Below are 26,614 nucleotides of genomic sequence, written 5' to 3'. Positions count from 1 at the left end.
TGTCTCCTTTCATGTAAGAGGCTAAAAGAATCATATCACGGATTTCTGAAAAGAAAAACAAAAACACACACACTATTAGTATCATAGTCATGATCTCCACCTTGTTGAGGACAAATATGTGATACCTTAATCAATAAAGAAATTAATTTTAAAAATGACTGCTGGAACTGGTTGGCTAGGCAGCACATTTCCCCTACTTCTTATGTCCAGGACCACCCTGATACAGAAACCCTCCACTCAGCCTAAAGGCAAAGCTCCTGCCTCAATCTCAGACCCAAACAGGAGCCCAGACCCTGTGTATCTGAAATAGCTCAACATGCAACTCACTGCACAGGACAGCCAACTCTTTTGGACAGTCGCCTATGCTTTTAATGAGCCTTTCCTTCAGACTTTCCTCTTCAGCAATCATTTTATCCAGTAGGTCCTATCAGAGAGAAAACATCCCCATAAAAGTTTGGAACTAAGGGGGGGAAAACACCAAACAACAAATAATACGCAAACACTAGTAATTTCAAAAATTTAATACCCATGTCCTCCTCCAAAACATAGCACTAAACTCACCTAGATATGCATAGGTACGTCCTGAATTCTTTGTAACTGCTGGTCCTCAGGAATCCCAATGAATTCCCATATTTCCCAAAGGTGACTCAAGGCTTTCTGGAGACATAATGTGGACTCCTCCTCAAGCACTTCACTGGAAAGCAAAAGAGAAATCCGCTGTGTTGGGAGCAGTCAGAGTTGAGACAAGCAACTCAGTCTTAAGAAAATACAACTCCATCTTAGAATTAAGTTCCTTCTAGCAGAAGTTATGCGGTGCCCTGTGGGTTTGGCCAGAAGCTAAAGATAACCTGCCGCTTGCTCCGGAAGATCTCTGCAACTCCCCTTCCTGATCCTCCCCCATAGCTAGCCCGGCCTTGGTATGTTACACCTTGGAATGTTACACCGCCCTGGCAGTTAGCCAATCCTGTGTTGCCAGTTACCTTACCATCTTGTCACTCAGTGCCTAAACCAATTAATTATACACTGTCAAAGACCCTGCTGCGTAGGCAACCCTGCCCCCCTTTGTTCCTGCTGTATATATACTGCTGTTCCAAAAATAAAGTTTGAGGCTTGATCAGAACTTTGTCTTGCCTCCATTTCTCCGTTTCCCCTGTCCCTTCTTTTCATCCTCCACAGGTCCTCCCTCTCCCCGCGTTGTTGTGCCCCGTGGGTCAGGGCATATCTGGCGCCAAACGTGCATTGAGGGAACAGACCCCCGTGGGGGACACCCACTTGAGAAGCCCTGGCCAGGCACCCCTGAACCTCCACGAAGTCGGCGTGAGCTAGGTTCGTCTTGAGTCGCAGCAAGGTATTGACCCGTGAGTGAAGACTCATCTTTGATCACCGTAGGACTAGCCACCCTGCGAGATTGATCTGTTGAAGGTAAGTGGGTGATCATTATGGGACAGGAATTTTAGGGCTCAGGGAGTCCCTTCAGGTAAGGAGGATTAAGGCTCGTAAAAAAGATCTACGTAACTTTTTTATATTTCTCTCTGATGTTTGTCCATGGTTCCCCCAGGAAGGAACAATAGATGAAAAATGTTGGAAAAGAGCAGGAGATTCTTTAAATGACTATTTCAAGGTTTTTGGTCCAGCTAAAGTCCCTGTCTCTGCCTTCTCATGCTGGAATCTGATTCATGATATCCTTAAAGTCCACTCCCATGACCCAGATGTTCAAAAAGTTATAGAAACAGGCGAGACAGTCCTTATTGAAAACTCCCGCCCTCCCTCGGTCTGTCGCTCTACCTTAATAGATATACCTGAAGAGCCTAAATTACCGATTCCTGATTTAACAATTTCTGAGCCAAGTCCCCAATCACCCTCAGCCCCCTGCCCCCATCTCCAATATTTACCCTTCACTTGCCGTGTTTTCTAAACAACACCACGATGACCAGCTATCTCCTGAGGACCAAAAGACTCTAGGGGTGTCGAACTCAATCAGAGAAGGGGCCAAAATCTAAAATCCAACCTAAATCGCGGGCCAAATGGTTTACTGAACAGTCATAAACTGACAATGTCATAAACTGACAGCGGAGTGCAGTGATGACAGCGCGGTGCGGGCCACGTTGCAAGGCCTGGCGGGCTGGATTTGGCCCGCGGGCCGTGTGTTTGACACATGTGCTTTAGATGAACAAGCCGCACGTTATCATGACGGGGAAGGCCCTTGGGGCATCGCCGCTCCTCCTGTCTGCGGCCCCCCCAGCAAGCCGTCTGGGCCTCCCCCTTACAATCCCCCTCTCCGGGATCTCCCTGCCTTCTGTGCTCCCATCCTAGAGCCCTTTCAAAATCTTCAAAATCCACCCCTTCACACCGACCCCCTCAGACAGGCTAAAATCTCTCTGACCCAGGAAATCTCCTCATTGAAAGAAATCCTTCAGCAAAAACGTGAACATATTCAACTAATAAAAGAAATCCAAGCCCTTGAGGCCGAACTCACCACCTTAACTCCTGACCAAAACCATAAAAAACCTCCCCAAAACCCCAAATCCAAAGCCCCAGTCCTCGCATTCCCCATAACCCATAGTCAAAACTCCCAACAGCTAGGCGAAAACAAAGGAGAGGAAGAGGAAGAGAATATCCCTGACTCCCAAGATCAAAATCCTACCTCAGCAGAGGAAACCTCAGACGCTGAGGACCCTCCCCCAGGCTTAAACCAACACAAAGAACAAAAGTACCGCCAGTTCAATCTTAACTACTTAAAAGACTTAAAAACAGCTGTAAACAATTACGGCCCACCGCTCCCTACACCTTAACCATTCTTGAGAGCTAGTGATCGGTGGTTAACTCCCAATGATTGGCTTTCCTTAGCTCGCGCCACCCTATCTGGGGGTGAGGATGTCCTTTGGCGTACTAATTTTGTAGAAAACTGCCGAGAAACCGCGAAGCGCAATAGTGAGAGTAAAACGTCCGGTTCATGGACAAGAGACAAGCTGCTCGGACGGAGTCCTTACGACACCAATGAGGCTCAGGCAGCCTTTCCCCCTGGTTTATTAGCTCAAATACAAAACGCCGGCCTTAAGGCCTGGCGGCGCCTTCCCCCCAAAGGCTCGGCCACCACCTCCTTAGCCAAAATTCATCAAGGTCCCGACGAGCCTTATAGTGATTTTATCAGCCACCTAACTGATGCTGCTGAGCGCTTGGTCGGGGAAGGGGAAACGGAGAGCGCCTTTATTAGACACCTTGCTTATGAAAATGCTAACCCATCCTGCCAAGAGACCATTAGGCCCCACCGCTGCGGCAGTCTTTCTGACTATATTAAACTCTTCTCAGGCATAGGAACTTCTCATGCTATCGGATTGGCTATAGGAGCCGCCCTTAAAGATTTTACTAAGGACAAACAACCAAATCAACAAAAAACCTGCTTTAATTGCAAGCAGCCTGGACATTTTATCCGTGACTGCCCGGCAGGTAAACAAGCGCGAGAGCTTCCTCATACTGTCTGTCTCCAGTGTAAGAGAGGCAAACATTGGGCTAAAGAATGTTACTCTAAAGTCGACGTTAATGGCCAATCCCTACCCCCGAAGCAGGGAAACTTCCAGCGGGGCCCGCCCCCGGGACAGAACCTAGGGGCAATCAGGTTCATACCCCAAACACAAGAACAAAGACAAGTTCTCCCCACGTAGCCATCAGCTCCCTCTGCCGTGCCACCCCAGGAAGTGCAGGACTGGACCTCTGTTCCGCCACCGATACAATATTAATACCAGATCAAGGCATTCAACTCATTCCTACTGAGGCCTATGGGCCCTTACCCCAAGGACTACACAGGACAAATTACCCTTTTAGCATCAGCCCCATCAGGACCCATATCTATTCCCAAGGGAAAAAGAATAGCCCAACTTATCCTACTCCCCCTAAACTCCACAAATAAAAGTAATAGCCAATATCCCAGGTTAAATTCCTCCTTTGGCTCCTCTGACACTTACTGGGTTCAGCAAATCACCCCTGAACGGCCCTTACTTCCCCTACAGCTAGATGGCAAAACTTTTGAAGGCTTAGTTTATACCGGGGCAGATGCCACAGTAATATCAGCTCAACATTGGCCCCCCAATTGGCCCTGTGAAGCCTCCGTGACCCATCTTAAAGGCATTGGCCAATCTACCAACCCTAAACAAAGCTCAAAAATCTTAACTTGGAAAGATACTGAGGGCAATTCAGGACAAGTCCAACCTTATATTGTCCCGGGGCTGCCCATTAACTTATGGGGTCGTGATATCTTATCCCAATTGAAACTAATTATGTGTAGTCCAAATGTAATTATCACCCAACAAATGCTTAATCAGGGATTCCTACCAGGTCAGGGACTAGGAAAAAACAATCAAGGCATAAAACAACCACTTCCAATAATCCCCAAAAATGACTGTTTAGGATTAGGAAGCAAAAATTTTTCATAGCGGCCATTGACTTTCCTGTACCCCATGCAGACAAAATCAAATGGAAATCTGACTTCCCCGTGTGGGTAGACCAATGGCCCTTAACTGAAGAAAAACTTACAGCTGCCACAAAGTTAGTACAGGAACAGTTGGCTGCTGGACACCTAGAGCCCACGACTTCCCCCTGGAACACTCCCATTTTTGTGATCAAAAAGAAAACTGGCTCATGGAGACTTCTCCAAGACCTCAGAGAGATTAACAAGACTATGTTCTCAATGGGAGCCCTCCAACCTGGACTCCCCTCCCCCAAAGCATTTCCAGCTAACCATTTTAAAATCATTATTGATCTTAAAGATTGCTTCTTCACCATCCCCCTGCATCCTCAGGACCGAGAGCGTTTTGCCTTCAGCCTCCCAGTCACTAATTTTAAAGGCCCAATGCACCGTTATCAATGGAAAGTCCTTCCTCAGGGCATGGCAAACAGCTCCACCTTGTGTCAAAAATTTGTTGCCCAGGCCGTCGATCCTCTCAGGCCGCGGTGGCCCTCCATATATATCATCCATTATATGGATGACATCCTCTTGGCAGGAGCCTCTACTTCTGAGGTCCTCAAATGCAGTCAGGAATTAACTCACCGACTTCCCTCTTTCGGACTCCAAATTGCCCCAAATAAAATACAACTAAAAGACCCCTATTATTACCTCGGCTTTGAGTTACACTCAAATAAAATCACCACCCAAAAAATTCAACTAAAAACATCCCATCTTCAAACCCTTAATGACTTTCAAAAATTTCTAGGAGACATTAATTGGCTCAGACCTTATCTTAAACTCACAACCGGAGAATTAAAGCCTCTCTTTGATATACTCCAAGGAGACTCAAATCCTCTATCCCCTCGTGAACTAACCCCAGAAGCAAACAAAACTCTCCAGATAATAGAGACTGCTATCCAACAACAACAAATTACATTCATATCGTACAATAAACCTTTTGTCCTAATTATCTGTGCCACACCTCATACACCAACTGGAGTTCTATGGCAAGAGAATCCACTCTTATGGATCCATTTACCCTCCTCCCTATCCAAGGTCCTCCTCCCATATCCCTCCTTAATCACTAAACTTCTAAGATTGGGAAGGGAAAAAAGCTGGCAGCACTTTGTCCGAGACCCTGACCAACTCATTCTTCCTTATACAAAAGAACAAATAGACTGGCTCATACAAAATGATGATGATTGGGTCATATCCCTTTCCTCATTTCAAGGTAAAATTGATAATCATTACCCCTCTCATAAATTAATACAATTTGCCCGCCTACACCCTTTTATATTCCCAAAGGTCACCTCTAAAAAACCCATTAAACAAGCTTCCTTAGTCTTTACTGAATGATCCTCTAGTGGAATTGCTGCCTACATCATTGATTCACAAGAATACTCTGTTCAATCCCCCTTTAAATCTGCACAGCTTGTAGAACTATATGCCATTCTCCAGGCGTTCACCAAATTAGCCAGCACCCCTTTTAGTCTATATTCTGACAGTGCATATATTGCATTCTCAGTACCCATGTTAGAAACAGTACCCTACATTAAACCATCCACTAACGCTGTCCCCCTTTTTTATCAGCTTCAATCTCCTATAGTTAAAAGACAAACCCCCTTCTATATTGGACATTTGAGAGCTCACTCCGATCTTCCTGGTCCTCTCTCTAGTGGCAATGCTCTGGCAGACAAAAATACCCGTCTTGTATTTTCTGTTACCACAGACCCTATTGCTAAGGCCAGACAGAGCCATGCCCTCCACCACCTCAATGCCCATACTCTCCACCTTTTATTCAAAATTACCAGAGAATAAGCCAGATAAATTGTTAAAAACTCCCCAGGATGTGTCACCCTCTTACCACTCCTCACCTGGGAGTCAACCCTAGAGGCATACTCCCCAACAAAATCTGGCAAATGGACGTTACCCACATCCCTGAATTTGGCAGCCTCAAATATGCTCATGTCACCATTGACACCTATAGTGGGTTCATCTTCGCCACCCTTCATAGCGGAGAAGCCTCTAAAAACATCATGGCTCATGTTCTCCAATGCCTTACCATTATGGGGAAGCCTCAAAGAATTAAAACAGACAATGGGCCTGGGTATACCTCACAGGCGTTCCAAAACTTCTGCCATCAATTCCACATTAAACATGTCACTGGCATCCCCTATAACCCCCAGGGACAAGGAATAGTAGAACGAGCTCATCAGACCCTCAAGAATACCATAAATAAACTTAAAACAAATGACATTTATCCCACTAAGGGCTCCCCCTGTAACATCCTGAATCATGCATTATTTACACTAAATTTTTTACAACTAGACAATAAAGGAAACTCAGCTGCCGACCGTTTATGGCACCAAGAAACAAAAATCATTATGCAAAAGTCATGTGGAAAGATCCACTAACCTCAAAATGGCACGGTCCGGACCCAGTCCTTATCTGTGGACGAGGATCTGCGTGTGTTTATGACACACAGGAAGAAGGACCACGATGGCTACCCAAATGCCTGATCAAACCCATTGACCCCCCCTAAATAACAATCTCTCCTCCAGGGAATTACTCCCTGAGACAAATTTCTCCCTTTTTTTTACAGATCATGACAACAACTACCCTGACCCTGCTTTCAATTTTGATATCCATGACCAACGGTGGACTAGGACCTCCGGTAAATAAAGAACAACTGCTCTTACAGCTTTTTGGAGCCCCTTGCAATTGCGGTGGAGGTGTCAGTATAGCGCTCCCCACCACTTACACCCGCATAGCTGATTGTGGCAGTAAAACTGCCTATCTTACCTATGAGAGCCAAATAGGGGGAGGATTTAACCAAGTCTGGAAATGTCTTAATAAGCCCAAAATCATACCCACCGTTAATGACAAGCCAGGGCCTTGTCCCAGCGACTGCCAACTGGCCACAGAACTACACTCTACCTGCTACAGCAGTGTCCAGCAGTGTTCCCATACAAATGGCAAAATATATCTAACAGCCATTCTTGAAAAGACTTACTCTGGCTCCTCCGGAGGCGAGTACGACTATACCTCCAAAGACTACTCCAAATACGCCCAAGCCTCTTGCCGTGGTGCGATCGGCAAATCCACTTGCTGGTCGCCGCGAGCTCCAATCCACGTGTGTGACGGCCCGGGCCATCGGATAGGGTAAGAGAAGCCGAAGTCCAAAAACAAATTGAGAAATTATCAAACTTAAGTATCCCTCCCCTTCAATACCACCCTTTGGCTCTACCCAAATCCCGAGGCATAGACCTAAACGCCCAAACCTCAGATATTTTAGAGGCTACCTTAAAAGCCCTCAATGTTTCCAACCCAAACCTTGCAAAGAATTGCTGACTATGCATGACACTTGGTACCCCTATGCCCCTCGCTATCCCAGCTAATACCATCAACTCCCCGTCAAAAGGAGACTGCAGCATTAGCCTTCCCTTTAGAATCCAACCCCTAGGATTCAACTCAACATTGTGCTTACAGAACCTTCCCCAAAACAACAGCTATGATGTGGATGTAGGATTTGTTACCTTCTCAAATTGCTCTTCTATCACCAATTATAACTCACCCCTTTGTCCCGCTCCTGGGCAAGTTTTCATATGTGGAGGAAACATGGCCTTCACGGCCCTACCCGTCAATTGGACCGGGCTATGTATACAAGCTAATCTTCTCCCCGATATTGACATTATTCCAGGGGATGAGCCCATCCCTCTGCCCAGTTTTGAATACATTGGCAGTCGCAGTAAGTGGGCTATTCAGTTCATCCCCCTATTTATAGGCCTAGAGGTCTCAGGAGCCATGGCCACTGGCTCGGCAGGCCTAGGAGTAGCAGTCCACTCTTATATTAAACTCTCTAATCAATTAATTGATGACATTCAAACTCTTTCTGGAACCAACAATGACCAAATAGACTCCCTAGCAGAGGTAGTCTTACAAAACAGAAGAGGCCTAGACTTACTCACAGCAGAGCAGGGAGGGATATGCTTAGCCCTACAGGAACGTTGCTGTTTCTACACCAACAAGTCCGTAATCGTCCGAGACAAGATCAAGAAACTACAAGAAGACCTGATAAAGTGGCAGAAAGAACTGTTCGAGAACCCTCTCTGGAGCGGACTAAACGGACTTCTCCCCTACCTTCTCCCCATCCTGGGCCCCCTCATAGGCTTCTTATTAGTCCTATCCTTTGGCCCCTGGGCTTTTCGGAGGTTAACAGATTTTGTAAAACAACAGATTGACAGCATCTTGGCCAAACCCATCCAGGTACATTACCACCGTTTAGCCGTAGCTGACCATGAGCAAGATTATGAACTTTACCATCGCTCCCTACCTGCGGGGACAGCATGATGACCAGAGGAATGCTTACCTACTCCCCACTAAGGAGAAAGGTATGGGTACCGATATGGGTGCAGAGCAAAGCATTGCAAGGGAAGGTCCAAAAAATTTTCCGACCCCCTCTTCCCAAGGGAAGGTCACAGGAAAATTTCGACCCCTTCTGGATTTCCCTGTGAGTATACCTGGTTTTCATAGAGGTTGGTATCGATACAAATCCAATCGGCTCTGCCTCTCCTCCCCAAAAGATACCAAGAGCCACTACTAACACAAGTGGGCCTGGGAAACCCACAGGAGGAACCAGGTCACTACTCCCCCAATCCGTGAAAGCCCACCCTCAATAAGACAAAGAGGGAGGAGATGTTGGGAGCCATCAGAGTTGAGACAAGCAACTCCGTCTTAAGAAAATACAACTCCATCTTAGAATTAAGTTTCTAGTTCTTCCTAGCAGAAATTATGTGGCGTCCTGCAGTTTGGCCAGAAGCTAAAGATAACCTGCCGCTTGGCACATCTTGCTCCGGAGGATATCTGAAACGTCCCCTTCCTGATCCTCCCCCATAGCTAGCCCAGCCTTGGAATGTTACACTGCCCTGGCAGCTAAAAGTTAGAGTGCCCTAGCAGTTAGCCAATCCTGTGTTGCCAGATATCTTACCACCTTGACACTCAGTGCCTAAACCAATTATACACTGTCAAAGACCCCGCCGCGTAGGCAACCCTGACCCCCTTTGTTCCTGCTGTATATATGCCACTGTTCCAAAAATAAAATCTGAGGCTTGATCAGAACTTTGTCTTGCCTCCATTTCTCCGTTTCCCCTGTCCCTTCTTTTCGTCCTCCACAGGTCCTCCCTCTCCCTACGTTGTTGTGCCCCACGGGTCGGGGTAAAAGATAAAAATTATGAACAACAAATACATGTCTATCAACAAGTGAATCTAAAAATCAAGTGAATAAAAAAATCTGATGAACAGAATAAACAGGTGAATATAATAGAATCAGGGGCATAGAAAGAGAGTGGGCTGACAATTCTTTGGAAGTGTGGGAAGAGACTAGACAAAAAGTGTACACCTATGTATGAGGACAGCAGTGGGGGAGGTAAGGGCAGAGGATGCAGTGCAAACTAAGTGGAGTGGAGTTTTGGGGGTGGGGGAGAGGGAACAATTGTAATAATCTGAACAATAAATATTTATTAAATTAAAAAAGATTCTCTCTTTGTCTTTTGCCCTGGGCATTTTAATTATGATGTGTCTTCGTGTGGCCCTCTTTGGGTTTCTCTTGCTTGGGACTCTCTGTGCTTCCTGGAATTGTAAGTCAGTTTCTTTCACTAAGTAGAGGAAGTGTTCTGTCATTATTTTTGCAAATATGTTTTCAATATGTTGCTCTCTCTCTTCTTCTGGCACCCTCATAATTCAGATAGTGATATGCTCGAGGTTGTCCCAGACACTCCTTACACTATCTTTATATTTTTGGATTCTTTTTTCTTTTTGTTTTTCTGGTTGGTGTTTGTTGCTTTCTCATATTTCAGATCTTTGATTTGATTCTTGGGATCCTCTAGTCTACTGTCGAATCTCCATATATTCTTTATTTTAGTCCATGTATACATAATTTCCGACTGGTCCTTTTCCTATTTTTTTTTCTCACTAAGTTCTTTGAAGGTCTCAATAAGTTCCTCAGCCGTTTCTAGAAGATTTTTGAATAACCTTATAACTGTGGTTTTGACCTCTATATCCACTATTTGGCTTCCTTCAATTTCTTTCCTTTGTGACATGTTTCTTTGTCTCCGCATTTTGGTTGCTATCCTGTGTTTGTTTCTTCGTATTGGGTAGCTGCTAAATCTCTTTGAGTTGATAGAGTGCCCTTGGTTGGTAGGTTTCCTATAGGCCTCCCCAATCACCTGAGATGGACCACTCTTGGTGTACTCCTTTGTGGGCTGTGTGCACAGTATTGTTGTAGTTAAGCCTTGATTGCTGTTGGTATCAATGGGAGGAACTACTTTCCAGGCCAATTGGCTGTGCGGACTAGCTGGGTCTACAGTGGAAGAGCTGCTGTGCAGGAGACATCCTTATGGGGCAGGACTTACTTCAGTGGGGCATTGGTGCTCACTGAGTCTGCCCCTTGAGGATATCACTTATGCATGTGAAGAGTTGTAATCTGGTCTGGTCTCACACTGACCACTGGGTACACTGACTCTTGGATCTCCAAGGAGGTGCCAAGTCAGCCACTGCCTCAGGCCACCCAGCAGAAACTACAGAGATATCTGCAGATTCCTCCTCTTTGTTTGGGCTTTGGAGGTGCCAAGATGAGGCCCAGCTGTGAAGCAAGGCAGGCTGGTGCTAGTGCCAGCCTTGGGATTTTTATCGATAGCTTTGCAGTTTCCTGTTCCAGCTGCAGCTTGGTAGACAAGTTTTAGGCTGAACAAGGACAGGCCATTTATATATAATAGCCTTTGCTCACAGCTTGGTTGGGGTTGTAAATTGGGTGAGGAGAAGTCTAAGGGAATATTCAGGGTAGAGCAAACAGAAATGGCTGCCAGTCAGCCCTGCACCAGGGAGGTTCCAGCACAGGAATAATGACCACTACTAGCATCTCCATCTGGAAGAAAGCCGCCCCCGCATTCCTGTCCCGATGCCAGACAGTCCAGTTTCTCCCCGTATTTGTCTGGGTCCCCAAAGCTTGGTGAGGCACTGGACTCGGCACAAGTGGGAGCTTGTAAATTCAGTTGTGGTGCTGGCCTTTTAAGAGGAGCAGCTGGGCTGAAATCGGTTTGGCTCAATGGATAGAGCGTCGACCTGCAGACTGGAAGGTCCCGGGTTCGAGACCAGACAAGGGCATGTGCCTTGGTTGCCGGCACAACCCCAGTGGGGAGTGTGCAGGAGGCAGCTGATCGATGATTCTCTCTCATCGATGTTTCTAGCTCTCTGTCCCTCTTTCTTCCTCTCTGTGAAAAGTCAACAAAATATATATAAAAAAAAAGGAGCAGCTGAGTCTCCAGTAGCCTGTGTGTCACTCAGCCCCAATCCACACTGGATTTTACAGTCCTAGTTCTTTTTTCGTTTTTAAAAATATATTTTATTGATTTTTTACAGAGAGGAAGAGAGAGGGAGGGATAGAGAGTTAGAAACATCGATGAGAATCACTGATCAGTTGCCTCTTGCACACCCCCTACTGGGGATGTGCCCGAAACCAAGCTACATGCCCTTGACCTGAATCAATCCCGGGATTTTCAGGCCGCAGGCTGACGCTCTATCCATTGAGCCAAACTGGTTTTGGCTACAGTCCTAGTTCTTATGGCCCGGCCCATAGGGACTTTCTTCCCCAGCTGTGGGACTCTGGGCTGGGGGTTGATGTGGGGCTGGGGTCCTTGCTCCTCCAGGCAGCCTCCAAAGAGGCCATTTCCCTCCCGATTACAAAAGCGCACTCCCGGGTGCCTAACCAGCCCATTCCATGCCTCTGCACCTCCTACCAGTCTCAATGCCCCATTGTTCTTGACCTCTCTTGTGGTAGTACTTCCACCCAGCCAGCTTGCCTGCGGTTCTGGATGATAGTTGTTCTGTATTTCAGTTGTAATTTTGATGTGATTGTGGCAGGCAGCTCATACTAGTACAGGTGTTTACCTGTGCCGCCATGTTAGTTCCCAACTTAAGGTCTGGCCTGTTTCCTTTGTGCAGGATGGGGCTCCCTGTCTGGAGGCCGCAGTGAGGAAGTTTGACGATGTCTACAGAAAGGGAAGCCAGGGCAAGGAGGGTGGCAGCCTGTTCACCATCCTGGCCCTTTTGCATGATTTTCACCAGGTACAATCTCTCCGCATCTTCAACAGTTTGAGTAAACGTACTGGAACTTTCCCATTGAAAGATAAGGAACTGATCCTGTGAAAGCTGAGCAATGGGATTTTCGTAGAAAAGACGATGCTGTGTCCCTGGCAGTGATCACGGAGACCAGGGCCAAAGCCAGCGGGCAGGCAGCACGTTCCAGGACCAGACCAGGGGACGATGGGTCCCTCGACCTGCCCCCTAAGTACTAAGTGCTCAGAAGCTGACCAGCACGTCAAAATAAGTAGGTGAATGCTATGTTTTGTGTCCCAGCAATCTGTGATGGTCTGCTCCAGTGGTTAAGATGTTTTTGTCGTTAATATGTGAACAAACGTTTTCCTTTACTGAGAACTCTGGTATTTTGTGAGTTTAAGAATCGATTCATTTAACACTCATCTATTAAAAAAAAAAAAGTTCACTGAGGAAGGCCATGTGCTCGAGCTCAGGTGTCAGCCAGCCTGGACTTCTGGGTCAGCCCCTGGACAGCCATGTGACCTGAGTAGTTCAAGCCTCAGTTTCCCCTTTTAGAACACAGGGCTGAGCAGAGCTCCACCTTCATTTTCTTTGCTGCAGATCAGAGATAGGGGAGGGCGAGGAAGCCCCTAGGGGTGTGTGAGGAGCAAGAACAGGGGTCCTGTGGGGCCCACAGGGGAGCAGGGCTGAGGTGGTTGCAAGGACTGGGGCTTTGATCCTGGAGGCACCTGAAGGATTCTGAGTGGGAACATTTCCTGGGAAGAGTTCGTGCTAATGGTCACCTTGGCTACAATGTAGAAGACAGAGGTGGTCATGCGGGGAGACCCCCCCCCTTCAGGGGTCAGAGACGGTAGTGAGAGGATTAGCTTAGTTGCAGGGGTTGTGGATGTGGGTGAGGGATTGGAACTGACCAGGCGGAGAATGGGTGGGAGGGAAGGCGGGGGTCAGCCCAGGTTCTCAGCTTGGGCCTTCAGAGGACAGCAGTACATGCAGGAGACACAGGCTCACAAGGGAGGACGGGATCATCCTGAAACCCAGAAATGCTCACTGGGAGGTGCTGTGGTCTGAGCCCTCTGAGGATGCCCAACCCTTAATATACTCGGCGTACACTGGGAATGGGCGAGTGTGATGCTCTGTGAATTATATGATTAAACAGTGAATACTTGGAGATGTCTCAGACAGCGGTACCTTCTCAGACAGCGGTACCTGGGAGGTCTCTGTACTGTTCTTGCAACTTTTCTCTCAGTATGACATTATTTCCAGTTCAAAAGTTAAGAAAGTGAACAGGCTGGGATGGGGAAGGAATGACCAATGCTGTGGAGAGGAGGGGTGACAGAGCACAGGGCCAGGCGGGAGGAGCACAGGGGAATCAGTGGATGGAGGGGGAAGGAGGGGAGCAGGACAGACAATGGGAGGTCTGTGGGTAGTGGTCAAGGCCCGTGGGGAGGTCTGATGGAGGTCCGGTGCCGGGTTCATGTTAAAAGGCTGCAGAGGGGATGGTCTGCCTGAGACCATCGGCGTTATCAGCAGGGATGGCCACATGCGGAGTTGTTTGTTTCTTCCCAAGTTGAAGTGATGACAGTTTGAAATGATGCTCTCTCCTTCTTCTGTGTACGTTTTTAAGATTCGCTGTATTCTGGAAAGGCTGTTGGTCCTAAAGAACAGTGTCATGCAGAGGATTCCAGGCCGTGAGCCTGAGCCGGTAAAGAAACCGAGGAAATTGCTAAGAGTGGAGGTGAGTCACGTTGAGTTCCCTGTGGACGTGGCCCCCCGGTGGAAGTGCGGAAGGTAGCTGGAGCTGTGGGTCAGGTGCCCGGCCTGCTCAGCAAGCGTCCGGAGGGATCCAATGGCAGCTGTGTTTCTGTTGTGAGACCCTGTGAGTGGCCCCTGTGCAGGGGGACCCCTGTGAGATAAGCACCCCCACACGTAGCCTGAGGGGCTGGACTCAGCTGGGAAGCAGCATCACCATAGAGCCTTCTGATGCCTTTGGAAGAGGCCCCACCAGGAACATAGGCGTTAGCCCATCAGGAGCGGGGCTTGTCTGTGTCACCTCCCCAGGTATTTTCACGTGGGGCCACAGCAGGGACCCCTGCACTATCCAGTCAGGAGAGTCCTCTGTTCTTCCTTAAAAAATGTTTTTAAGGGAATTTATATATATTGAGTTCAGAGAGGAAGGGAGACGGAGAAGGAGGACCATCGATGATGAGAATCATTGATTCACTGCCCCCTGCACACCTCACCCTAGGGATGGGTGCCACACTCAGGGCATGTGCCCTGACCTGGAATCAAACCATGACTGCCTGGTTCATAGGTCGACGCTCAACCACTGAGCCAGGCCTACCAGACTGAGGTGGTGGTAAAAATGTTTGTATAAATAAAAGAATGGTATTGCGGGTTTACTTCCTTTAAGATATTCTTTCAAACTATTGGGGGAATTTGTGAAGAATTTATAACTAAAAATTCGAAAATTGCCTTCTAAGACCTAATAGACCCATTTTTTTCTTTAAATCCTTTCCTGAGGCTATGCTTACTGATTGGAGAGAGAGGGAGATTTTTGTTGTTCTTTTGTTAGAGGCAGGAGTAGAATATTGGGGAAGAGCTATAATTATAAGGAATATTAATGGTGCTCTGCTAACCGTGATTGTTCTGTTCTGATTAGAGAAAGCACACTCTAATCTGGCGGAGAGTTGTAAGCCCTGGGACCTGGGAGCTAATTAGGGAATGCAGGCACCCTTGTTTCTGAGAAAGGCCTAGATTGGCAACCTCATTGCCTGTAATCTGGTCCCTGAGCCACCCGCCCTCTGCTAATTGCCCAGCCTGGTTGCCTGTAATCTGTAACCACTATACCTTGCCTACTTCCCCAGGCCTGAAATTTCTACTTTCCTGTGGGATCTTTGTCCTACCCAACATAAGCAGCTGGATTATGGAGGGGGAGGTGTCTGGGGGAGAGGGAGGACGGTATAACAGACTTTTGTGGGTGACCTGCTGTTCCCTCATTCTGCTGCATTAATGGAATAAATGCTCATATATGAGTCAATCCTGTCTCTCCTTCATTGGCTCAAGTAGTGACCGGCAGCCTGGACCCATTGGTTGTCAGTTTCACTTTCAGCAGGTTCATAACAGTTATTGGAGAGGAATAATTAATACAAATGATAATTGGTACTCCCCCCCCATCATAAGTCCAAAGATTTCATCTACATAAAAGAATTTAAATTCATCTTAAATTAAGGAGTTTTTTAATTAACCCAAGTAAAGCCATTACTAGTTTAAAAATAATTAAAACACTTTTAGCTCATTGATTGGCAGCCTAAATCTTCAAATTCTGTTCTGAGTATACCTATATATTTGTTCTCTAAATGTCTTTCTTGCATGGGCTAATTCAGTACTCCTTCCACAGAAAGTTATATACAAAATCCTATTGTTAAAATATTTTCCAGTCTGGCCATCATGGCTCAGTGATTGAGCATCAAACTATGAACCAGGAGATCACGGATCCATACACAGTCAGGGCAGATGCCCGGGTTGGGGGCTGGATCCCCATTATGGGGCTTGCAGGAGGCAGTAGATCAATGCTTCTCTCTTCATTGATGTTTCTCTCTCTCTCCCCTCTCCTTTCTCCTCTGTACTCAATAAAGATAAATATATATATATATATAATTGATTTTTTATAGAGAGAGAGAGGGATAGAGAGTTAGAAACATCGATTAGAGAGAATCATTGATCAGCTGCCTCTTGCACACTTATTGGGGATGTGCTCGCAACCAAGGTACATGCCCTTGACCAGAATTGAACCTGGGACCTTTCATTCTGCAGGCCGACACTCTATCCACTGAGCCAAACCGGTTTTGGCTAAAGATATATTTTTAAATAAATAAAGTATTTTCCAAATATACAGCATTACTTTGTTCATGTTTGGTATGAAATACATATTGGTTAGTGGTCTGTCAAATTGTTTTTTAGGCAGTTGACAGGTGGACTTCAGGGTTCTATGTCTGAACTCTTCCCAGTGGATGGGGAGAAGAATTCCCGAGCTGAGCTCTCTAGGTAAGACTTCACAAAATAAAGTGAATGTGTTGCTCCCTTAAAGCAGTGTTTCCCAAACTTTTGACATATGTGTACCCCTTCTATAATTTTCATAACCCTGAGTACCCCTCGTACTCGTGAGAACATAGAATTAGGCGCAGCTAAGCACGGTGCAGTGCATATCCCCACCAAACTCCGGTGCAACACGTACCCCCACCAAACTCTTCCCGTACCCCTGGGGGTACGCGTTCCACACTTTGGGAAACACTGCCTAAATGGAATGGGTCAAATCTTTGTAATTTGGCTGATGGGAAAAAAGTAATTTTTCAAAACGTGGGTAGACATATTAGAATGAAGTGGTTAGTTTCCATTTGTAATGTTATAGGATGTATAAATTAACCTTTATGTTTCTTTATGTTTTATGTGCCCAGCTAGATCTGAAGTTTTATAGGGAGCTTGGCATAATTTTTGTGTATTCCAAAGCAGTTAGCACGGGGCGTGAGCTGCTGGCAGAGCCGTTTAGAATGCGGGGCCTAGAGCCGTTTGGCATGGTGGGCATGGAGACAGTGGAATGTTAGGTGCAGAGTTGGTGGTTGTGGAGTTGGGTAGGTGTGGAGTTGGAGGGTTCAGAGTCGGTAGGTGAGAGTTGGTGGGAGCGGAGAGGGTTTGTGCGTAGTTGGAGTGTGCGGAGTAGTTTGGTGAACTATCAGTTTGTGGAGAGCAGGTGTGAAAAGTCGGTGTGAGAAGAGCTGGTGGACATACAGTCGGTGAGTGCAGAGCCTCTTCCTGGGTAAGAAGGGACTCTCCCTGACTGCCCCTCGGGGCTCTTGTGAAGATTGAATGAGCAAGGACAGAGGGCACTGAGCCCTGGGCTGGTGATGGGCAGAGAGACGGGGCCCAGGCGACTCCAGATTCTGTGAGCTAACCCTTCCCGCTGCCAGGCACTGATCAGAACCGTGCCCACTGGCAGTAGGTCCACGGCTTCCCTTCCAACCAGAAACTTGGGTGCTGGATCGTGGGGGTAAAATGAACACGAGATGGAAAAGCAGGAGCTACTGCCCCCTCACAGCTTTTAAAACCGTGTGTGGGGCCTAGCTTGCAAAGCTGCCCACCGAGAGCAACGGACACATCCAGTGTATGTGTGTTCCCAAACTGAGAAGGCAGAATGGGGAAACTCAGCCCCCGAGGACACCCGGTGGTTCCGGGAGGGACCTGGGTGGGAGGAGAGATGAGGGAAAGAGCGGATCGGCTCCCCCGTGTGTGCTGGGCCCTGGGACAGGAATCGGCCCCACAGACTCCTCCCGTGAGAGGGCCTGTGAGGGCCCAGCCTTGGCGTCCCACACCAGATGTGCCTGACACCCGGAGGCCCACAGTCCTGTCTGTTGTGTCTCAGCCCTCATTTCCGGGACACTGTCCAGAGCTGTTGGTTTTCCGAGAGGACATGTGTGACCTGTTCAGAAGGGAACTATGTATTTAACAACAACTCGCCCGAATAGCCATTTATTTCCAGTGCCCAGATGAGTGGAGTGACTGTGGAATTGAGAGGCCTAGGCTCAGCCCTCATACTGGGATAGCTCTTAGCCCCACCCCTTCCTGGTTAAGGAAATGGGCTCAGTGAAGTCCCATACCTATCAGCAGGTCACTCATCCAAGCAGGAGAGGCTGTACACGTCAGACACTCTCGCATCAGGGTACCAGAGATGGGGCAGTGTTAGGTTTATGTGGTGTGCTTCCCTGATTTTCTGCTCCTGCGGACACAGGGGCCTGCTGCCAGCCAAGAGTCATCGGCTAAGCTCAGCAGCTTAAGTGGGCACCACAGAGGCCCTCAAAGCAGACAGGACCTGCCTGTTGGGGTGATGCCCAGGTGGTAGCTCCATGCAGAGGGGTGTCCTGTGGGAGACAGGTGGTCAGTGATTCTCTCATCATTGATGTGTCTATCTCTCCATCTCCTTTGCTCTCTGTGATCAATAAAAATATATTTGAAAGAAATACATTGGAGTTTCGGTGCATGAAATTCATGCGTCGGGGTGAGGGGCCCTCAGCCTGGCCTCCTGCACCTCTCCAATCTGGGACTGCACCTCCAATCTGGGGCTCCCTGATTTTCAGGGATCAGGCCTAATATGGCAGCCAGCCATACCTCTCTCAATCCAGGACTGCTGGCTCCTAACTGCTCCCCTGCCTGCCTGACCACCCTTTAACTGCTCCTCTGCCAGCCTGATCCCTCCCTTACTCCTCTCCCCTGCTGCTGGTTTGATCACTCCTACCTTCTTTCCCCTGCCAGCCTAATACCCCTAACACCTGTGCTTTAGTCCCCACCACTTTGGCTTTATCTAGAAGGATGTCCAGAAGACTACTGGTCTATTTAGCATATTACCCTTTTATTAGTATAGATATTAAAAACACACACAAACACACACACATACACACACACATACACACACACACACACACACAAAACAACCCACAGATAAGGCCTGGCTGCTGTGTTGCTTTTCTGAAAGGATGGATGTAGGTGGCTGATGTGGCAAAAAGGGTCTCTGCTGGCATCTAGGATGTGCGTTAAGCTGTGATTTTCGGTCCCCATGGCCTTTCCAAGACATGTTAAACCAGCTAAGCGCCTCAGAGCTGCCCGTCCTCCTATCCTTGCTTTACAGCTGCGTGCTGTGCGTCACTTTGTTCAGACATCACTGACCTCAGGTGTCTTCATCGCCTACCACTGGGGCAGCATGTCTTAGTGGCTGTAGGTGTCCCAGCTGGGCCCTGCGTTGGAGTCACTTCTGTGAAGCTGTGCGTTAGGAAGTGAGCAGGTGCATGGAGGCCCTGCATCCGGGGGGAAGGAGGGCAGCTGCACGGGGCAGGGCCTGCCCAGAGGGTGCCCTGGTGCGCAACCTCACCCACCCCTCTTCTTGCACTAGGAGCCTGGACAGAGCCCCCAGCAGTTCCTTGAGGAGCTGCTGGGGGACAACATGGCCCTGGAGGCGGAGCAGGGCCTAAGGATCAACGAGTCTGACCACCGGAGCGCGGAGCTGGGCCAGGAGTCAGAAGGTAGGCAGCAGCCCCTGGTGCTGGAGAGCCGGCCTGGCCGCAGCTTCTCCCTCAGCCAGGGAGCTGAGCCCTTGGCTCTGAATCTCCTTGGTCAGCCCATCCTCAGCCCAAGTCCATGGGGTTTGATTCAAGGGCTGTTTGGAACTGTCAACTGCCTTCTCCCCAAGAAGAACATGAAGGGTCTGGTAGCATTGAAGTCAGGATATGAACTACAAAGCCATATTTTCCGGCGTATAAGACGACCCCTAACTTTACAGTTAAAACATAGGTTTAGGCCTATATTCGCTGTATAAGACTACCCCCCCCCCCCCCCACTTCAAAGAAAAGACTTACTTTGCCGTCAAGATCTGCAGGTAATTTTTGTGCGATTTTGGTCTTTTGCCCCCGATTTTCGGTTGACTTTTTTCGTTTCAAAAGTCGTCTTATTCGCCAGAAAATACGGTAAGTACTGCCAGTTTTATCAGCTCCCATGCAGACAGTCCCAGGAGCCTTCAAAGGACAGCACGCTGACCCCCAGCATCTGTCTTACATCTGTCCATGGGCGACTGAGCGTTCTGGATGGCAGGCACCTTCCCCAGCGGTCACTAAACTGCACTGTCACAGGAGCCTGGGCTGATTTCCTCCGTTCCTGTCCTCATCGGACAGATGGGTGCAGTCTGCTCTGTCTCCCTGGGCAGGGGCTGGCTGCTCAGGGACCCCTCCTCCCCAAGGGCCTTACCCAGGGGTGGTAAGTTCTGGGCACACGCGCCCCAGAGGCTCTACCCCCCACAGACATACTGGTCAATTTTTGTGCCCCCCACATTGCCAGCTGAGCTACTTAACACCCCACTCTGAGGGTTGGCAGAGACCATGCCATGTGTTTGCCTTCTCTGTGAGTGTCTGAAATCCTTGACTTGACGGTCAGGTTGGAACTTGGCAAAAAGTGGTTCCAGCATTTCCAGCATCTTGAACTTTTGTATTGGCCTGTCCACGGTCACCTGCTTTCTTCTTAAACTCTGGGTGGCTCCCCAATGGACCCAAGAGGAGCCAGCAGAGGGGCCACAACCCACAGCGACAGCACCCTGTGAACAACAGAGGGCATCCAGCTGGCCGTCTCTGGTCTTTAGACCTTGGCTTCAGGGGGATGGCCCTCTCAGAGGGATGACCGTCTCGAGGCGGAGCCAAGAGGGGAGTGGAGGCCCTGGGATCGGGGCTCTCACTCCACTTTGCTCTTCAGTCTCCAGCGCAACCCTGGCACTGGGGCAAAATTCCCAGGCCCCTCAGGACACAGTCCTGGAGCTGCAGGGCGATACCCAGGCCCTGCAGGAGAGCAACAGCAAGTGTGAGGAGCTGATGAAAGAGAACCGGCAGCTCCGGGAGCAGGTAACAGAGTGTGTGTGTGTGTGTGTGTGTGTGTGTGTGTGTGTCAGGAACATATGGGCCAGCTGGAGGCCGGGTGTGACATGGAGTAACAGATTTGTGGTTTGCTTTAAAGCCAAGTTCACTTTGTGACCTGACTGGCACGGGCTGGGTCTATGGCTCTGCAGGTGGCAAAGTTGGGGATCCAACTACGGATTGAGAAGAACACCAGTGAGCACTTGAGGAGCGTCCAAGAAGAGCTGGAGGGAGAACAGGAGCACATGTTCAACATCATCGAAAACCAGACATTGCCCAGGTCCCCGCAGGTAGGCCCACAGAGCACAGGACTCCTGCCAGAGGGAAGGTCCAGGATCACAGTCGTGTCCTGGTCATTGATCAGTGATTCCCAGTGACGAGTTCCCTAGCTCAGCTGCAGCTCAGAACAGCGATTCTCAGCCACGGCAGGGCCCCGGGGCAGGTATTGCCTCCCCGGGACACTGGCCATCTTGTTGTTGATGGACAGGACTGGGGGGCCGAGAAGGAGGTGCTGCTGGCTGTGCAGGGTGGATATTTGTTCTGTCGATATCAGGGAAAATTAGATGTTAGTGTTGTCCAGGTATTCTGCATCCTTACTGAGGTTACATGTGCTTTAAAAAAATAGGGTTTTAAATGTGGTCAAAGAAGGCAACCAAGGAGCTGATCCATTTGCCCTAAAGTTCCCATATGTGGAGAGCACACGGGACTCATGTAGCCCCATGTGATGGTCCCTTCATGTCCTGGGCCGTCCCAGCACAGTTCCTTAAGCTCTGGGAGAACTGCACTCAGCACGGCTGGGTGTTGCCTGCCCCGAGGGTCCCTGGTCCTTTGGGGTCTGCACTTGCCCTGCTCTTGGCCCCTCACTGGGTGTTGGGGTGCAGGGATGGGGAGTGAGTGGCTTCCCAGGGCCTGCACCCAGGCAGGCATCCTCACCTTTTCCCCCTGAACCAGCAGGGGGCCGAGGAGAAGCAGCTTGAGGAGCTGGGAGAGCAGAAGCAGCTGACTGAAGTCCAGGAGGCCCTGCTGCGGGAGCAGGAGACCAATGCCCTGGTCACCCAGGAAAATGAGAGGCTGCAGCAGGAGGTGGCCAGGTAACCGCCTCCGCCCTGCAGCGGCATCTGCTGGGTTTCCTTCCCACCAGCTCTCTGAGCGCCCCCTGAGCTCAGCTCCAGTGAGGTCCCTGGTTAGGGTGCACTCTTACCCCTGCACTCCCCCCTTTCCCTTTAGGGTCACAGCTGATGGTCTCGGGGAAGGGCCTCCAACTGGTGGCTGGGATGGAAGGACTAGTGACAGCTGGGATGGAGTGTGGTCCAGGGTTGGAGGGCCACCCATCCCACATGACGATAGTGATGACTGTGTCGGGCAGGGGCAATTTCATCCTCTCACACCTGCGATCCCGGGAAGGACGTGTGCTCCCTCCGCTTCATTCTCGCGTTCCCTGAGGGTGAATTCACCTGCTGGCTGACATGCGTTGTCGCCCCCACATCGGTCCCCGTGGCCTCTCAGGGGCCTGTCCAGTGGGGGAGACACGGGGGTCGCCTGATGTGCACATTTGCAGCTGCGGTTGAACAGGCCTCTGACTCCTGCCTGTTTCAGCTCTCACACTGCAAACGAGCGTCCCTTCCGCGCTCCATTGAGGACCGTGGGTTCTATTTTCTTGCTTTTCGGTGGCGATGTCGCTGTGAGAAATGGCCCCGAATGGAGTGCTGAGGGCTGTCTAGTGTCCCCAAGTGCAAGCTGCGCTGGGCCTAGGGGACAATATCCGAGTGGCACCTGAGGTTCCCTCAGGCCCGAGGTATGGTGCTGATGGCTGTGAGCTTAGTAACCAAAGCGTCTTTAGGTCTTGATTGGTTGACAAAAATGTGGCCAGAGACTCCAGGAACGGTTGGGACAGTTGCAGTTACACTGACTCAGTTCTCTCAGTGGCTTCATAGGACAGTATCCTGTGAATCGTGAGAATTGACTGCGCTATTATCCTTTCCCCCCCCCCCCCCTAAAGATGAGGAAAGGGGCTCTGAGAGAGTAACTAAGATGTTTGAGTCAATCCTGGGGGTAGTGGCCAGTCAGGATTCAAATCCAGGTCTTATCTCATCCCAGAGGCATGACCACAGGAAGCCTTCCTTTGCGCAGCCTTGTTTGAGTAGATATTGGGGCTACAAACTTACAAACTCAGGTGCCTGCGGGGGGGGGGGGGGGGGGGGGGGGGGGGAGGGAGGGGGGAGGTCCAGCAGGTGGGGGAGGAGTGTCAGCCAGAGGCCAGGCCTCCTGGAGAATGCGCTGCCGGGTCATCCTTTTGTTTCTGCTTTTTAACAAAAAGTTAATCCTCATCTCAGGATAATTTTTGCACTGCCCTTCAGAGAGCCTGAAAGGAAGGGCGGGAGCCGGCGAGAGAGAAACAGCAATTCGAGAGACACTTCTCCTGGCTGTCTACAGCACACACCCCTCTATGCCACAGAGCAATCCCACTGCCAGGTGCATGGCCCTGACTGGGAATCCAACCCGAGGCGGTTCCTTGCATAGGTTGACGCTGTCTCTGCGGAGCCACACCTGCCGGGGCCTTTGCTTTATGCTTTCTCCCACCCTCTGAGAAGGGTGATAGCTGAGAGTTGATGTGAAACTTGGCATTTTAAAATATTAAATAACTAACTAACTTAAATTAAATAACAAAGCTGTGTGGGCCTAACAGGAGCCCTCTGTGTTCATATTGAGTCTGTGAGCCTCTGGGCATTGAGATTTCAGGTATAACCCTTTGCCCCGGAAAGCCAGTCGGGTAATTATGACAATGATGGCGATGATGATGATGCAGATGTCAGTGGCTTTACATAATGCTCCAGAATCTCACAGTTTATTTGTGTCAGGAGTTGAAATCAGAAAGGGACTTGGCCTGGGGAGAAGAGCTGGCAAAGACAGAGTTTCAGAGCAAAGATGTTCTGATTCCAAGTTTTCCAAAAGTGTTTTAGTGCAAGAACCGTTTTCCAAGGAGGCGGCTCTGCAAAGCCTTCCATGGGAAGGGCTGTCACAGGCTGCTCTGTTGAAGTGTCTGAGCTTGCCTGTCCTGTGTCCCCAGTCCACAGGGGGCAACTGGGTGGCCACATAGAACCCCAGCGGACACAGTTGGAGAAGCGCTGACTGTGCTCAGCCCTCATTTACAGGGGACACCCTGAGGCCCAGAGAAGCGGTGGGTGTGATGGAGGCGCACCCCTGGGATGGAGGCTGGGAGTGCTCCTCAGCCCTGGGACCTGTGGCTCTCCACCCACAGACTGACCTCCTGGACCGAGCAGCTGCAGGCGGAGCTGCAGGCCTCCTTAGAGAATGAGCAGGGGAATTTTCAGATCTTCCAGAACGAGTACTACAAGATGAGGGTGGAGCAATGGTCTAAGGAAATCAATCTGCCAAAGCTCAGTACCCAGTGCGAGGTGAGAACTGGGGCTGGTGGGCCTTTCACCGGACCTTTGTTGTTTTCTTTTTTTAAGCACATTTTTATTGATTTGAGAGAGAACAAGGGAGAGGAAGAAAGAGATAGAAACATCAATGATGACAGAGAAGCATCATTCAGCTGCCCTCTACACCACCCCAGCGGGGGATACTCCCCACCAACTGGGCATATGCCCTTGACGGGAAAGGAACCCAGGGCCCATTAGTCCGAGGTCTGATGCTCTATCCACTGCACTAAACTGGTTAGGGCCTGACGTTTGCTTTTGCAGGGTCTGGGCAGTGCATGGAAATAGACAAGTGCCGTTTTCTCTGTCCTCTGGGCTGAGCTCTGTGCTCTGTGCTCCTGTGTCATCGCATTGAATTCTCGCGATGCCTTTGTGAGCTGGGGGGCCCGTCCTCAGACCTCTGAAGCAGTGGGTCTGGACTTTGTTTGATTGAAGCCAAAGCTTGGGCCTTCCTGCCCCTCCCACTGGGTGATATTCGAGATCAGGAGTTGAACCACCTCAGCCCGAAATTCCTATCCAGCCCATCATTTGTTTTTTCTTATGTCAGAGAGAGGAAGGGAGAGGGCGAGAGGGATGGAAAAATCAGTGATGAGAGAGAATCTGTGATGGCTTCCTCCTAGGGATTGACCGCTCCTCCTGGGCGTGTTGCTTGAATAGGCATCTCACCAGTGAACTCCTGGTGCCTGGGAGGCCACTCCACCCACTGACCCACACGTGCCGGGCAGCTTATTAATAAGATTGTTTACGTTTCTTTTGAAAATGTCTGTGAAGTCCCCAGAACCTGCTGTACATTTTGCACTTAGGCACCTCTCAGCTCAGACTGGCTGCGTTTCAGTGCTCAGCGGCCACACATGGGCAGTGGTCACCCGATTGGCCGGTGCACTTGTCCTCCCCATGTCATTGGCTGTGTTGGTCCCGCCGACGGGTGTGGCTCCTACCGAAAAGGCCCTCTTGTGCACGTGGCCTTTCTTCTCTGGGAGCAGTTTCCCAGCAGTGGAGCCACAGGGGCTGTGTTGGGGGACACATTGTTGATCTCTGTTTCAGTTGCTCACCCTCTTGACTAAGGAGTTGGAGGAGGAAAGAAGGCAAGTCCGGAGTCAAACTAACACACTGAAACAGCTGAGCAAGACTCTCCTGGAAGAGCATGCGGGGACCTGGCCTCAGAATAAGTAAGGGGGTGGGGTGACTGACGCCTGTCCCCACAGCTCCGGGCTTCCCGCTCCATGCTCATCCTCCACATTCAGGACAGAGAGCCCCCTGGCGCACTGGTGTCCCCAGGGCAGGGCAAGGGGACAGACCATCTTCCCAGAGCCCTCGCCTCTCCTTTCCCAGGAATGGTCTGGATTTCTGCAAGGAGGGGTGGTTGCATTTTGCTGGCTTCCAAGACATGGCCCACTGCCAGCCCCTTCTTCCTCTGCTTTTGAGTTAAGCTCTCTTTAAAAAATATGAGAGGTGAAGAGAGGCACCTAGGGGAGAGATCCAGGATCGTGGGATGAGCCCTTTCTGTGTCTGACCTCCCCCGAATGATCTGGAGGGGGGGTTGTGGGTGCACCGTGATTGTCCTCCCTCTGCTGACATGACAAGGACCTGACTGTGGCATAGACACTGCGAGGGGCACAGGACCTGTGACCCGGTGGCCACGCACCAGCAGGGGTGATGGGATGTGAGCAGTGTGTGCACAGCAGACAAATGGTGAGGAGCTCCATGGAGGTGTAGAAGGAAGCGTGGTGGTGAGCATCGGGGTTCTGCTGCTGACCCGGATGGAGCCAGGGCCAGCCAGTGGGGTGGGACATGGGGGGACGAGAAGATGGAGCAGGGGAGGTCTGGGTGCAGGGAAGGCGCACCCAGTGGCAGGAGGGAAAGCCGGAGCAGGGAGCACTGAGATGTGGAAGGTGTCCATGCCTCACTAAGGAGTGGGATTCACTAGGAGTGGGTGTTTATGGAAGGCTGGTCTAGAGGCCAGGGGAGCTGCCTGAAATGAGGCAGGAGGGAGCAGCTTGGTGCTGGAAACCTTGTGGTTGGAAGTCAAGTAACCCGAGAGGCATCTGGTGGGCCCAGGGTGGCCTTCACCCCTCGGTCCTAGTGCTGCTGGACTGTCCTTCCTTGTGGTGGGGTATGACTGGCCCTGAGGGACAGGGACAAGGTCACAGTGACCACAGGGTCCTGTCCCAGCACCCCGG

General features: G+C 49.9%; 1 protein-coding gene and 1 long non-coding RNA gene across 2 annotated transcripts; both read left to right on the top strand.

Moving 5' to 3' along the window:
- Positions 1 to 1,111: 1,111 nt before the first annotated feature.
- LOC311615893 lies at positions 1,112 to 9,242 on the top strand. The gene is made up of 3 exons (XR_014793822.1): positions 1,112 to 1,422; positions 7,044 to 7,115; positions 8,420 to 9,242. It is a non-coding gene; the product is annotated as an uncharacterized lncRNA (long non-coding RNA).
- Positions 9,243 to 19,023: 9,781 nt separating this feature from the next.
- On the top strand, positions 19,024 to 22,089 carry LOC311615873 (protein Daple-like; the record flags this gene model as incomplete). The annotated part of the gene is made up of 4 exons (XM_084906998.1): positions 19,024 to 19,620; positions 20,837 to 20,982; positions 21,147 to 21,284; positions 21,949 to 22,089. Exons 1-4 carry the CDS (start codon positions 19,542 to 19,544, stop codon positions 22,087 to 22,089), a joined length of 504 nt encoding a protein of 167 aa, XP_084763124.1. The 5' UTR covers positions 19,024 to 19,541.
- Between the last annotated feature and the right edge of the window lie 4,525 nt (positions 22,090 to 26,614).

This window comes from Pipistrellus hanaki (assembly GCF_964339955.1).
Source record: "Pipistrellus hanaki genome assembly, contig: scaffold_23, whole genome shotgun sequence".
NCBI lineage: Eukaryota > Metazoa > Chordata > Mammalia > Chiroptera > Vespertilionidae > Pipistrellus > Pipistrellus hanaki.
This window is presented reverse-complemented; position numbering and strand designations above follow the sequence as displayed.